This window comes from Scyliorhinus canicula, chromosome 20 (assembly GCF_902713615.1).
Source record: "Scyliorhinus canicula chromosome 20, sScyCan1.1, whole genome shotgun sequence".
NCBI lineage: Eukaryota > Metazoa > Chordata > Chondrichthyes > Carcharhiniformes > Scyliorhinidae > Scyliorhinus > Scyliorhinus canicula.
This window is the reverse complement of record NC_052165.1, coordinates 44270121-44286167: the sequence shown is the minus strand read 5'-3', so window position 1 is coordinate 44286167 and position 16047 is coordinate 44270121. Positions and strand designations below refer to the sequence as shown.

Sequence of the window (16047 nt, the reverse complement as noted above, 5' to 3'; positions counted from 1 at the left end):
AGTGATGATCTGAAGCAAAGCAGTGGGAGATTTGAACACAAAGGATCATCACCCGTGCAGGACTGATGTTGGTCGTAATTTCATCTGTGGACTTGTGCAGAGAGTCAACAGCGTTATTAATCCTCGCTGTTAGTTCTTGTGAGACCTCTTCGGCAGCCAGATAGAATGGACTCTCGCTGCTTCGACCTTTCAACAGTCGCCTTATGATGGTGGACAGGATCTGCTGCCCTGCAACACTGAAAACAAAGACAGTTAACCATCGGTTGCTCTTCCAAAGCATTCCCCCACATTCTACCGTCTGTAAACAGGAGGGAGATAGAGAACCTAGTGGCATGGTGTAACGACAACACTCTCTCCCTCAATGTCATCAAAACTAAGGAGCAGGTCATGGACTTCAGGAAGCAAAGTATCTTATGCACCCATTACCGCATCAGTGGGGCCGAGGTGGAGATGGTTAATAGCTTCAAATTCCTAGGTGTGCATATCACCAACAATCTGGCCTGTTCCACCCACATCGACGCTACGGCCAAGAAAGCACAACAGCGTCTATACCTCCTCAGGAAACTAAGGAAATTCAGCATGTCCACATTGACTCGTACCAATTTTTACAAATGCACCATAGAAAGCATCCTATCTGGCTGCATCACATGGCAACTGCTCGGCCCAAGACCATAAGAAACGAGAGAGTCGTGAGAACAGTCCAGTCCATCACGCAAAACCGCCTCCCATCCATTGACTCTGTCTACTCATCCCGCTGCCTTGGAAAAGCAGGCAGCATAATCAGAGACCCCACCACCCCAGCTTATTCTCTCTTCCAACCTCTTCCATCAGGCACGAAATACAAAAGTCTGAGAACACGCACTAACAAGTACAAAAACAGCTCTACCAGATTGTTAACAGACTCCTGAATGACCCTCTTATGGACTGAACTTTAAGGTAAAGATAAATAATTTTTTGAAGAATAAAGGGATTAAGGGTTATGGTGTTCGGGCCGGAAAGTGGAGCTGAGTCCACAAAAGATCAGCCATGATCTCATTGAATGGGCTCGAGGGGCCAGATGGCCTACTCCTGCTCCTAGTTCTTATGTTCTTATGAACTGATCTCTTCACACATCTTATCTACTGAGTAGTACTACACTCCGTGTGCTTTACCCGATGCCTGTGTCTATGTATTTACATTGTATATTTATGTATGTCCTATGTTTTTTCATGTATGGAACGATCTGTCTGGGCTGTACGCAGAACAATACTTTTCACTGTACCTCGGTACACGTGGCAATAAATCAAATCAAATCATCCAAAAACACAGCTGTCCCTTTTCTAACTCACACCAAGTCCCATTCACCCATCATCACAATGCTCACTGTCCTACATTGATTCTCAGTTAATAATTATCTTAAATTTAAAACTCAAATCTTGGTTTTAAAATCATCGAACATACAGTGTAGAAGGGGGCCATTCGGCCCATCGAGTCTGCACCGACCCACTTAAGCCCTCACTTCCACCATATCACCATAAACCCAAAAACCCCTCATAACCTTTTTGGACACAAAGGGCAATTTATCATGGCCAATCCACCTAACCTGCACATCTTTGGACTGTGGGAGGAAACCGGAGCATCCGGAGGAAACCCACGCAGGCACGGGGAGAACATGCAGATTCCGCACAGACAGTGACCCAGCGGGGAATCAAACCTGGGACCCTGGCGCTGTGAAGCCACAGTGCTAGCCACTTGTGCTACCGTGCTGCCCATAAAAAGAAGAAAAGTTTAGATACACTTACATGGAGAGTGGTGATACTCTCCCACAGATGCTAGCTTTATTAATAATTTAGAATCTGAATTGATAGATTTTTTTTCCACAGTGGTAGAAAGAATAAGCGAGGCTGATGGATGTAGTTTGAATAAAGATCAGCCAGGACCTCACTGAATATCAGGACAGGCCCAAGGGGCTGGACGGAATCCCATGTTCCAAAACTTATGCTTTGATCATTTATTTTTGGCTTCAGTTAAATTTACTCTCTTTTTAACCATTTCTTCTCTTTACAAACCTTAACCTGCTGCCACTGTTCTGGAACTGGCAAGAAAGATAGAGAGAGTGTGCAAGAGAGAGAGCCAGAAAGAGAGAGAGAGACAGAGGCACAGAGAGGGGGTAGGGGGGAGATAGTTTTGGAGAGAGCTCCTCCCCACTAACCCCCCCCCCCCCCCCCCCCCCCCCCCACCGCAGCACCCACACAGTACACACCCAGCCCGATCGCACACAAGCACAAAATGCCAGCTTGGCATCTTGGCAGTGATCATACCACTTGGCAGTGCCAACTGGCACATTGGCCGTGCCAGGCTGGGCACTACCAGGGCACCACCCTGCCCTACAGAATAGTCTAAACAGGAAAGACATCCACTTATAGGCAATTGTATATAAATTATAGAGACAACGATCTGGCCATCATAATATAGTCTATTTGTGCAGAGAAAGATTTGGTATACCTAATTATGGTCAACAGGCAAGACATAGTATAAATAAAATAATGACGATTCAAACAATTAAAAACCTGTTTCTTTGCATTCGGGAAAAGTAGAGGTTGGATTAGAAAAGGACATTAAACTACAGCCTGACAGAGCTGGACCCTGACCTCGTGACATTGAAGACATTTGGCCAATTCCAAATTGTGTAATAATTGACAGATTATAAATATAAACTAAATGCAAGGCTCGCTGACAGATTTTGCTGATGTCCCTCAGCATTACTCGGAATTCAGGGCAATGTCACAGTGCTGATCATTTAAAGAGAAATGCAAATATAACAAACGAGTTTGCCAAACAAAACAGTGTAGCTGAAGATGGTCCAAACACTGGCAGCACGATGATGAAAAGTCCCAGCACTCACCCCATCCCAGCTTCCCCGTGAGAACTCCCTAAAACTACGGCCTCATTTTCCAAGTTGAAAGTGAATTAGATGGGCCTCCTGCACTGTTCTTGGCCCCCTGCATTGTTCGAATGAAGCTGAAGGAACAGCACCTCATCTTTCGATTAGGCACTTCACAACCTTCCGGACTCGACAGTAAATTCAATCATTTCAGATTCTAATCTCTGCTTCCTTTGTTTCCAGACAGCAGCTTTTGCTAATAACCCTGCTGTTGCCATTTGCACCTCGTCTCGGCATAGCTTTTGTTTCTTTACTTGTCTTGTTACCACCCCTCTTCGACATGCACCATCTTTTTTGCCATTTAATCTCGCTTAACTTCCACCCAAACACAGAATCCCCACACCCACTCCTGGTGCGGGCACTCTGCTCTTGAAGGTAGGTTGTACCTTAAAGCGAAACTGCACCAAAATATTACGACAACATAAATTATTGCAAAGTCAACACTGAGGCAGAGAGAGGCTACTATCACGAGGTAAGCAAGGATTCACGGTGCAGATGGGCAGGAAGAGAAAAGCCAACGTTCTGCAGAGCACCAGGAGTCCCTCAAGAACCACCCTCAGAAGTAGTGAGGGCAGGGGGCCTGGAAGATCAATACCCAGAGTCTGGATCTGGGGACCTGGTAGCAGCGGCACAAGAAATGTAATTACCTCATTCAGGTGGTCAATATGATGTGAAGATGCATTCACTGATATTTCCTATAGATCACATCACCAACCTGTCACACTTATGAATACACCACAACACAATCATTCACCAAGCAGCAGTCCCTGAGATTGTCCACCTAACCCTCACACACTTACGAATACCGCCAGCCTCACTCCCACCCAAAGAACAAAGAAAAGTACAACACAGGAACAAGCCCTTCGGCCCTCCAAGCCTGTGCCGACCATGCTGCCCGTCTAAACTAAAATCTTCTACACTTCCTGGGTCCGTATCCCTCTATTCCCATCCTATTCATGTATTTGTCAAGATGCCCCTTAAACGTCACTACGTCCCTGCTTCCACCAACTCCTCCGGCAGCGAGTTCCAGGCACCCACTACCCTCTGTGTAAATAACTTGCCTCGTACATCTCCTCTAAACTTTGCTCCTCACACCTTAAACTTATGCCCCCTAGTAATTCCCTCTACCCTTGGAAAAAGCCTCTGACTATCCACCCTGGCTATGCCCCTCATAATTTTGTAGACCTCTATCAGGTCACCCCTCAACCTCTTGTTGTTCCAGTGAGAACAAACCAAGTTTATTCAACCGCTCCTCATAGCTAATGCCCTCCATACCAGGCAACATCCTGGTAAATCTCTTCTGCACCCTCTCTAAAGCCTCCACATCCTTCTGGTAGTGTGGCAACCAGAATTGAACACTATACTCCAAGTGTGGCCGAACTAAGGTTCAATGCAGCTGCAACATGACTTGCCAATTCATATACTCAATGCCCAGGCCAATGAAGGCAAGCATGCCATTTGCCTTGTTTTACTAGCTTATCCAGCTGTGTTGCCCCTTTCAGTCACCTGTGGACCTGTACACCTAGATCTCCCTGACTGTCAATACTCTTGAGGGTTCTACCATTCACTGTATATTCCCTACCTGCATTAGACCTTTCAAAATGCATTACCTCACATTTGTCCAGATTAAAGTCCATCTGCCATCTCTCCGCCCAAGTCTCCAAACAATCTAAATCCTGCTGTATCCTCTGACAGTCTTCATCGCTATCCGCAATTCAACCAATAGTAAATTGGTTGTAAGTCTGCAAACTTACTAATCAGACTCACTGGGCGCGATTCTCCGCAAATCTGGCGTGCCGTGAAGGCTGGCGTGAAACTGGCAGTGTTTCACGCCAGCCTCGGAGCTCCGTCCCAGGACCCGATTCTCCCCCCCGGGCGGGGCTAGTATCGGGGCCCGGGGAATCACGGCGACGCGGAGTTAGCGAATGTTGCTAACTCCGCCCACCAAGAGTCACGGCGGCTGATGCGCACGATGACGTCAGCCGCGCATGCGCGGGTTGGACGATTCCAAACCGCGCATGCGCGGATGACGTCATCACGCAGATGCGTCAAAACCGCGCATGCGCGGGCCGTCATGCCCCTCAGCCGCCCCGCGGACTGATCCTGCGGGGCGGCGGAAGAACAAATAGTGCGCGGGTATCGGATCCGCTGCCCGCGATCGGTGCCCACCGATCGCAGGCCCATGCCACCCTTGGCACGGCCGTGGTGTGGCCGTGCCAATCGGTGCCATAGTTGTCCGGGACGGGCACTTTGCGGCCGTTTTCACGAACGCTGAAAGCAGGTGCGATCGCGGCCGTGAAAACGGCCGTAAACTCCGCGGTATTCGGCCCATCGGCCTGCGGAGAATGGCTGTTCGCCGTAAAAAACGGCGAGCAGCGATTCGTGTCGGGGGACGGCCAGAGGGGGGGGGGGGGGGGGGGGGGGGGGGGGTAGGAGAATAGTGGGAGGCCGTGAAAATTGTCGGGAAGGGCTCTCCCGCTATTCTCTGACCCGTCTGTGGGCAGTGGAGAATAGCGCCCACTGTTTTTAAATTCTTTCATGGGATGTGGCTGTAATTGGCAAGGCCAGCATTTGCTGCCCATCCCTAATTGCCCTTGAATTGAGCAACCTGCTCAGAGGGTTGAACGTCAACCACAGGGCAGTAGTTACATGGGCCGAAATTCTCCGACCCCACGCAGGGTCGGAGAATCGCCCGGGGCCGCCGAAAATCCCGCCCCCGCCGTGGCAGAAATTCTCCGCCATCTGGGAATTGGAGGGGGCGGGAATCACGCCACGTCGAGCGGCGAGCCCCCGGCGGCGATTCTCCGGCCCGCAATGGGCCGAAGTCCCGCCACTTGGGGAGGCCTCTCCCGCCGCCGAGGTTGACCACCTCTGGTGGCGCGGGATCGGCGGCGCGAGCGGGCCCCCGGGGGTCCTGGGGAGGGCGCGGGCGGTCGGACCCCGGGGGGTGCCCCCACGGTGGGCAGGCCCGCAATCGTGGCCCACCAATCGGTGGGCAGGCCAGTGCCGTGGGGGCACTCTTTCTCTTCCGCCGCCACCACGCCTCCGCCATGGCGGAGGCAGAAGAGAATCCCCCAGCGCGCATGCTGCTGACGTCACCACCGGCGCATGCGCGAACCGGCGAAGGCCCCGGCGCCGGGTGGCGGGCCTGAAAGGCCACTGGTGCCGGTTTTCGCGCCAGTCGACGTGGTGCCAACTGCTCCAGCGCGGGCCTAGCCCCCAAAGGTGTGGAGAATTCCGCACCTTTGGGGAGGCCCGACGCCAGAGTGGTTGGCGCCACTCCGCTACACCGGGACCCCCCGCCCTGCCGGGTCGGGGAGAATGCCGCCCATGGTGTCACATGTGGGAATACCAGCCAAGGACAGCAGATTTCCTTTCTTAAACGACAGTGAACCAGGTGGGCTTTTACGACAATCGACACTGGGTTTCAGGTTCGTGATTAGTGAGATTAACTTTTAATTCCAGAGTTTATTAATTGAATTTGAAGCCAGAACATTAAACTGGGGTTCTGGGTTAGTGGCCCACATAATCACAGGAGGAGGCCATTCAGTTCACAGAGTCTGCACTGACTCTCTGAAAGAGCATTCCACCTAGACCCATTTCCCTTCTTTATCCTCATAACCTTGCACAGTATTGTTTCAGATCCCAGACAAAATTGTGCATATCTCTCCACTGTTTAAAATTGGAGAGGGGGGGGCAGGGGAAGAGAAGAGAAAACAGGGAATTATAGATTAGGTGGCCTAACAATTTGCCTTGAAATTACTCGAGACCGTAACGCAGGATAGCTTGGTGAATCTCAGCTGATTAGAATGCCGCTATGGGTTAGTATAGGGTAGGTCAACCCAGATGCAACTGTACATCGCAAGGCCTATGGCCAGTGACATTGCCCCATATTTGTTGCAGCCTGCGTGCAAACAGGTGTGGGGAGGCAGTGGCACAGTGGTATTGTGGCTGGACTAGTAATCCAGAGACCCAGGGTCTGGGTACCCAGGTTCGAATCCCACCACGGCAGATACTGGAATTTAAATTCAACAAAACAAAATCTGGAATTAAAAGTCTAAATATGATCATGAAACGATTGTCACTTGTCGTAAAAACCCGTTTGATTCACTAATGCCATCCTTCTGGCCTACCTGCGACTCCAGATCCACAGCAATATGGTTGACTCTTAACTGCCCCCAAGAAGGTAATTGGGGATGGGCAATAACTGCTGGTCCAGCCAGCGATGCCCACATCCCATCAAATTATTATTTTTTTAATCCACCTACTCCTCTGGACATCCCTGTGAAGATACAGTAAAGCTCTCTGGAAAATCCAGGAAGTCAAGACAACACTCCAAAATCTGACTTCCAGATATTTTGCAATAAAAAATGTTCGGACAGAATTTATTATCTGCAAGTTGGGTGTCTGACCCTTTAAATAACACTCAGGCAGTCTCACGCTCATCACTTATCAACAGAACAACAGGGAGTTTGACGGGGATGCACATTGACCAAATTGGGAAACCTGGAACGGGATTCTCCGATCCTGCGCCAGGTCAACGCGGCCGCCCCCACCCCGGCAATTCTCCGTGCTCGACGGGCCAAGGTGGCCAGGCCCGTGATCGGGGGCTACCGATCAGCGGGCAGGCTAATTCCAGGGGGCGGGGGTGCTATGTTCCTCCGCGCCGGCACGGAGACGGCAACCCACGGCCATGCGGGGACCCACACAGCCCGTGCAGGCATCCATATCGGCAGCTGGAGCTGCATGAAGCGCTCCAGTGCCATGCTGGCACCCTGTGTGGCTCAGGATCGCTGCTCCGAGCGGCCAGATGACGCCGTCGTAAAACATTCCGGCGTTTACAACGGCGTCAACACTTAGCCCCATCATCGGAGAATCCCGCCCACGGTGTCACACCAGCCAGCTGGGGAACGTCAGGATGCGCATCTATTCTAGGTCCTCTGGAAGACGAAGGGAGCCTGGAAGTGCCCTTCGTAACCAGCTATGCCGAGTGGCTCATGCAAAACTGCAAACCAGCTGTACGGCGCAGACTGGTAGACCTGTACAAAGACCCTGCAGCAAGCAATTCCACACCCATTCACTCTCATACTCTCTAAAAATATTGCCCGACCTGCTGAGCAGCTCCATGCTATTTTTTTAAATTTCAGATTTCCAGCATTTGCCTTTTGTAAAACAATGTTTCCCTGTCTATCAGCTCCTAAGTTTCAACATCGTTCCACAACAGCCCAGATACTCAAATTTAAAAAAAGCTGGGGCCCAGTGAGTTTCAGGTAGCTGCCAAGTGTGTGGCTGTTCTGGCAGACTGCAGGCTAACATACAGCTGTAGTCCACTGCTACAGCTGGGGAAAGTTGGCCCTCCCTAGGATTTGGTCAGATGTACATACACAAATTATATGACGTAAATATTTTTTAAAAGGCCAACATAATAGAGTTACATAATAGAGTCTGTGTTAAAAGCACCACTTAATGTAACTCAATTAGTTTCAATTATTTCCACGTTAGCTGACTGCGTGCTTTAATCATGGCACAGCTGACTGATTAAACACATGGAGTCTTATGACTTTTAGGGACCAAATTCAACAGCTGCTCGATGCTCGTTCCAAGAATGAGAGGACTTGGATTTTCCAGTCAAAGCAAACTCAGCATTTTTCATTTGGCATTCGGTGGATAAAATCTGACAAGCCATTTTGTCTCTCTCCTGGTTCTTTATTTCTGAAGCTCGTTCATTTTCCAGTTAAGCCTTTAAACAGCGAATTAATGGTTTTCTATTTGCAAGAAATGGACTTCCCTTTCAGTGGGAATCACAAAGAGCAGGAGGCCATTCAGGCCGTTGTGCCTATTTGAAAGAGGTGCATGTGGTGACATGCATCACTGTAAATACACAAGGGGTTAATGTAAATATACTACGACTAAGTAAGTACTAGAGGGAGCACCAGAGACAACATGACATGCAGACAATACAGCTAATGAACACAGCGCCGGCCCTAGGGTTGCTGGCGCCCCGGGCAAGCTGAACTTCGGCGCCCTTGGGGGGGGGGGGGGGGGGGGGGGGGGGGGGGCGAGAGGGGGGGCGGGGCCGAGAGGGGGGGCGGGGCAGAGGGGGGGCGGACCCGGGGGGGGAGGGCGGGGGGGGCGGGCGGACCCGAGGGGGGGGGCGGGGCGGGCAGACCCGAGGCGGGGGGCGGGGGGACGGACCCGAGGCGGGGAGCGGACCGAGCGGACCGAGCGGGGGGGGCGGACCGAGGGGACGGACCGGGGGGGGGGTGCCCTGGGGGAGTGCGGCCACCGCTCATGCGCTGGTTGGCGCCGGCCCAACTGCGCATGCGCGGGACCCGAGTCTGGCGCCCCCTAGCACATGGCGCCCCGGGCAACAGCCCGAGTTGCCGGTGCCTTGAGCCGGCCCTGAATGAACACATAGGATAGGACACGACCAATGGGCAGTCAAGACACCCAGAGGTGACACTGCCACAAGGGGGCATGACACAACCCATATACAAGGACAGGGCACACAAGCTCTGTATCTTTCCATAGGTGAAACTTAGAGAGCAGAACAGGGGCAGATCAGAAGCATCACACCCACCAAGTGGCTTAGAGCAGACTGGTTAGTTAGACTGAGTTACTGTAGCAAGATTAGCAGGAGAGTCGAACTCAGAGAACTGTGCTCATGGTTCAATAAATCATATTGAACTTACTTCAAAGTCTGGAGTATCTTTTGGTCAAAGCTGCATCGAGTTGCAGCCTGTGTTATCCCAGAGTACATAACACAACAGTGCAAGTTAAATTTTTTGGCCTTCCCTACCTTGAGAAGCTTCATATTCCAGCTCTCTCTTGGCAAAATTTTCCATGTATGGAAAATCTCCATTTTTATACTGCATAAGGTCTTGTAAAAATCTAATCATTTACTTTATAAAGAAACACATTTTCTTTCTGACTTGGCTCAACTACATTCAACTGTTCGTGAGCCTGAATTTAATTAGACTGCAGTGCTAACATTTCCCTTGTACCTCTAGGTTTTCTATTGGTTTTCTCTGCCGCACAGTTTTCACTGTGGCACTTACCTCCCCATCTCCCATCTGTAAACCCCCACTTTTCTGGAAGGTCCATTGAACCATGTGCCAGTCAGGCAGTGGCAAAGCCAGGGTGGGCTTTCCCTGCAATCGAAACTGCAGATGCAGAAGTCTTGTCCACCAAGAGCTGCCAGCCAATCAGAGGGCCTTAAGGGCTATGGGGAGAATGCTGGGAGGTGGAGTTGAAATGCCCATCAGCCATGATTGAATGGCGGAGTGGACTCGATGGGCCGAATGGCCTTACTTCCACTCCTATGTCTTATGGTCTTATGGTCTTATGGCCTCAACTGGGTTCCAGTACACCGCCATTGCGCCTAATTTTATGCCCTTCCCACTTCCAAGTTAGCCACCAGAGAGCAGTAGATCTGGCTCCAGTTTCATTTTTGTTACAAGAACAGAGAATGCTGGAAATGGCAGCATTTATTGCCATTTCAAGTTGCCCCGGAGCATGCGGGGTCAGCCAGAGTCACCTGGAACCCTTGAACAGGTAGGGTTGGCAGTTCCCCATCACTGATAAACCTGTTGTGTTCTTCTTCCTGCTGGCAGTCCAGAAATGATCACAAATATTAAATTCAAAGTTGCCTTGGTGGGATTTAAGCTCTTCACATGTGGGTTTCTAGTCTAGTACCCTAACGAATGGCGGCACAATGGCGCAGTGGTTAGCACTGCTGCCTCACGGCGCTGAGGACCCGGGTTCCATCCCGGCTCTGGGTCATTGTCCATGTGGAGTTTGCACATTCTCCCCGTGTCTACGTGGGTCTCACCCCACAACCGAATGATATGCAGGCTAGAAACTGGTGACATTAAATTGCCCCTAACTGGAAAAAAAAAAGAGAATTGGGTACTCTAGTTTTTTAAAATATAAATAGTGCCCTAACCACAAGCCTGCCACATCCTATATTTGAATGTGAAGTGAAAACGGGAAATGTTGGAGATGAACAGCGGGTTCACCAACATCTGCACAAAAGGGATTGGCTCATGTTTCCTCAGCAAATCCATTCGTGGAATTGGAACTAGAAACCTGGTCCTTCTCCCAGCTTCATGGAAGGCTCTACATTTGAAGTATTACAAATGTCCAATGTACATGGTTGGAGTGGTGTGTTCAATTCTGGACCACACTTCAAGAAGGATGTCAAAGTCTTGGGAAGGATCAGAGATGGGTTATTTAAATGGTACCAGGGATGGACTTGGGTTAAATGGAGAAACACGAGAAGCTGGTGCTGTTTATCAGCAAGCAGAAAAAATTATTAATAATAATAATTTTTATTAGTGTCACTAGTAGGCTTACATTAACATTGCAGTGAAGCTACTGTGAAAATGCCCTAGTCGGCACCTGTTCAGATACACTGAGGGAGAATTCACAATGTCCAATTCACCTAACAAACACGTCTTTCGGGACTTGTGGGAAGAAACCGGAGCACCCAGGAGGAACCCCATGCAGACACGGGGAAAACGTGCAGACTCTGCACAGACAGTGACCCAAGTCGGGAATCGAACCCAGGTCCCTGGTGCTGTAAAGCAACATTGCTAACCACGGTGCTATGGTGCCACCCAGGGAGCTGAATTAGATTCAAATCATGAGGTTATTTTCTGTTTCTAATGACAGAAGGCTCAGCAACCAGAGGGCAGAGATATTAAAAAGGCAATGGAGGAAAGAGACAGGTGCGAGATGAGAATTGTTTTTACAAACGTACACAGCAAGTTATGATGATCTGAAATGCGCTGTTGGTGGAAGCAGATTCAAGTTATATTCATGAATACTTAAAGGAGGAACATTTGCACAACCAAGGGGAAAAGAGTAGGCAAGTTGGATTAATTGCATAGCTCTATCAAAGGTCCAGCACAGGAACAATGGGCTGAATGGTCTCCTTCTAAGATTCTATGGTGTCAATGTCATAGCAAATAAAAAGACTGTTATTGCATCGTTAAATTTAGCCCAGAGTCATTGTGATTGTTGGTGAATATACATCTAGTTTCGTTCAATTCATGAGCTGCTAAGATAAGTTTGATTACCTGGAGTCCAATGTTTCTCCCATTATTTCTTGCAACTTATCTATGAAATGTACAAAGTCTAGAAGTCCTTTGACGTGCTGCATCAGTGGATCGTTATCTGAAGGTGCGTAGCTTTTCGCTCCAAGTTCTAAACACCTGATAAAGGATGTTGCAGCCTTGGGAAGGGGAATAAACAAACACACTGTTAGATTACATACCAGAGAGATGGGCATAGATACGAAATGCTGTCCTACCACAGGAAGCACAAGGGAATAAATTACCTCTGGCAATCTCTTCACATAATTCATACTCATGGCAATGCTAGTCACCAAAGACTTGTTCTGGGGTGTGGTTTTAGTGCCAGCGGCATCAACTTTTTAAAAACTATTTCATGGGATGCGGGTGTTGATGCCTAGGCTAACATTTTGTTGCCTGTCCCTAATGTGACGGTGGTGGTGAAATGCTTTTTTTAAAAAAAAATCTTTTTTTAATAAATTTAGATTACCCAATTATTTTTTTCCAATTAAGGGGCAATTTAGTGTGTCCAATCCACCTACTCTGCACATTTGTGGGTTGTGGGGCCGAAACCCACGCAGACACGGGGAGAATGTGCAAACTCCACACGGACAGTCACCCAGAGTCAGGATCGAACCTGGGACCACAGCGCCGTGAGGCTGCTGTGCTAACCACTAGGCCACTGTGATGCCATGTGAAATGCCTTCTTGAACCATTGGAGTCCATGTAATGTAGGCACATCCACAGTGCTTTTAGGGAGGGAGTTCCAGGTTTTTGACACAGCGAGACTAAAGAAATGGTGATATTGCTCCAAGTCAGGATGGCGAACTTGTAGTTGGTGGCGTTCACGTGCATCTGCTGTCCTTGTCCATCTAGATGGTAGTGATTGTGAATTTGGATGGTGCTATTGAAGGAGCATTGGTGATTTCCTGAAATACATCTTGTAAATGGCACACACAGCTGCCACTGTGAGTTGATGGTAGAGGGGGTGAATGTTGATGTTGATGGAGGAGGCGCAAATCAAGGCATTGCTTTGTCCTGGATTGTGTCGAGTTTCTTGAGTGTTATTGGAGCTGCACCCATTCAGGCAAGTGGAGAGTGTTCCAGTATTTTATCAATGACCAGACTTGTGTCATCTGGATAGTGGACAAGCTTTGTGGAGTCACGAGGTGAGTTATTCTCCACAGAATTCCCAACCTCTGACCTGCTCTTTAGCCACGGCATTGATATGACCAGTCCAATTTCTCGTCAATAATAACCCACAGGATGTTGATAAGTGTGAATTTCAGCGATGGTAATTTGGATAAAGACAGCAGAGGTTTGAATGGCTGGACGTTTATCGGGGATGAGATGGAGGGCAGCCAGGAATGTGGTGCAATAGCTAGAGATATCAAAGGATGATAGTGGATAAGGCGAAAGGAGCAGAATGGCCTCCTCCAGCTCCTATGTAGCTGTTAATGTAACCGCAGAAGATGGACGGCACTGCAGCAGCTATTTAGTTAGAAGTACAAATGAGATATTGCAGTCTTTTCACTGTAAATTAATTTGAAGTGAATACTTTTTGACAACTAATAGTTTTGCTCAGCAGATGATGGCGACAAGCTGATAAAAGAACTTGCATTCATATAGTGCCTATTAAACCTCAGGATGTATCAATGCGCTTTACAGCCAATGGTACCTTTGAAGTGTTTAACTATAGAACAATGCAGCACAAAGGAGGCCATTCAATCCACAGTGTTTGTGCCAGCTCTTTGAAAACGCTACCTAATTACCCCTTACCCCTGCATTTCTCCATGTTCCTTCAATTTATTTCTCAAATTCCCTTTTAAAAGTACTATTGAATCTACTTCCACCACATTCCAGACCTCAACACATTGCAGGCAAAAAAAATCTCCTCTGGCCCTTTTACTAATTCCATAAATCTGTGTCCTCTGGTTCCAGACCTTCCTGCTGATGGAAATGATTTATTTTTATTTAATTTATCAAAATCCTACATGACTTTGAACACCACAGCTAAATCTCCACTTAATCGGTGTGCCAATTCACACTCAGCAAATTCAAATAAACAGCAATTAAGTAAATGACCAGATAATCTTATGTAAGCGATGTTGGTTGAGGAGAAAATATTGGCCGAGGGCAACCAATAGAACTCCCCTGTTCTTAGACTGGTGTCATTTGATATTTTACTTCCACCTGAGGGGGTTGATGGGGCCTTGATTTAAACTTTCCATCCAAATGATGGCACCTCAGACAGTGCAACACTCTGGCACCTCAGACAGTGCAACACTCTGGCACCTCAGACAGTGCAACACTCTGGCACCTCAGACAGTGCAACACTCTGGCACCTCAGACAGTGCAACACTCTGGCACCTCAGACAGTGCAACACTCTGGCACCTCAGACAGTGCAACACTCTGGCACCTCAGACAGTGCAACACTCTGGCACCTCTAGCGTCTCTGGAATGGGGTGTGGTCCCAGATTCCTCTGACTCGGAGATGATTCTGCAACCACTGAGCCACAATTGAAATTAAGACACCCTTTAAAATTTTCTCCTGAGAAATATGTAAAATATGAAATTCATTCTCAAGGAATTGGCAATTAATGTGCTCTCATAAATTCTCTTTTACCTATCACCGCTGTGCCAACTCACAGTCCAGAAATATTGCAATTTAAAAATTCTCAGCCTGGTGTTCAAGTCCCTCTGTAGCCTCATCCCTTCCTATCACTAACTTCCAGTCCTATTACTCTCTGATATCCCTGCATCCTATCAATTCTGGCCTCTTGCACGTCCACCAGTGGAAACTGTATCTTCAGCTGTGAGCTCTAATCCAAAGAATTCCGTTCCTGATGCCGATTGCAATTCTTAAAATCTTCCTCTTCAACCAAGCTTTTGGTCATCTGTCCTACTCTCTCTAAATGGCCTCTTTTGTGCTGAAATTTTGAGATTCAGTGACTGTCAATTCTGATCTGATTATTCTGTTGTGAAGGGCCTTGGGATATTTTACTATGTTAAAGGCAATATATAAATGTGAGTTTTCTTAATCAAGAAACATGGCAACTTAAGTAAGAGTGGAAACATTGTCTGAAGTTGTTTTTATTTTTACCAGGTACATTGATGTTTGCTTGCTACAAGCTGTGTGCCTCAGATCAGTGAAGGCAGCTCTTCCAAGACCTCGCTCAGGGATATTGAAGATACATGCCAGAGCAAGGTCGCTCTTTGAGTTCACCAGTAAGTTCAAATAATCACAAAGGAGCTTCCTCAAGACCGGCGCCAACTGCAGCAGGGATATAGCACAGCAACACAGAAACGTTAACAGCAGTTACACAATCAGGCAATTTACTTTGTCTCCAGATGAAATGAATGCCAGAACAGAATATACTTCCCAATGAGTTATAAATCTAAAGGAACATTAGAATTTCAAAAAACTTGGATGAAGACTGAAAATATCTGCATTTAAAAGGTTGAGACTGTTGTGTTGTATCAGCTGTGGCTCAGTGGGCAGCACTCTCATGAGTTGAAATGGTCCGAGTTCAAGTCCCAATCAGTGACTTCAGCACAAAACAGATGCTGACACTCCCAGTGCAGCATTGTGGAACTAACGTAGTACAAGAACAAAGGGATTGGAATAGATCAAAACGTGTAAAGTGAAATCAAAAGCAAGCAGAGAGAGAAGATAATTCACACCAGTGATAGGTGTTTACGCTTACTTTATAAAGTTGTCATGATGTGGAGATGCCGGCGTTGGACTGGGGTGAGCACAGTAAGAAGTCTTACAACACCAGGTTAAAGTCCAACAGGTTTGTTTCAAACACGAGCTTTCGGAGCACGTGCCAGCTGAGTGCCACCTGGGCACCTTGGCCATGCCAGACTTGCACGCCAGGGTGCCCTGCTGACACCAGCAGTGCCAGGATGCTTATAAAGTTGTGCAAGGAAATTCTGTGCTAAACATTGAAGAGGCCAGATCTCAAGTTACAGCAAGAAAGCTGCATGTGACATCTAAAGTAGTTTATCATTAACATTCAGTATTATTCACAAGGGTCTGTTTGAAC

General features: G+C 48.2%; 1 protein-coding gene across 2 annotated transcripts in view; it reads right to left on the bottom strand.

Moving 5' to 3' along the window:
- The window catches only part of LOC119954883 (PARP1 binding protein), a 64400-nt gene that overhangs the window by 19640 nt on the left and 28713 nt on the right, over positions 1–16047 (bottom strand). For both annotated transcript variants that reach the window (XM_038780510.1, XM_038780509.1), the window contains exons 5-7: positions 15102–15272; positions 12004–12158; positions 53–236 (exon numbers count right to left, since the gene is read on the bottom strand). In XM_038780510.1, coding sequence (XP_038636438.1) covers positions 53–236; positions 12004–12158; positions 15102–15272 — 510 coding nt within the window. The remainder of the gene's footprint in view (positions 1–52; positions 237–12003; positions 12159–15101; positions 15273–16047) is intronic.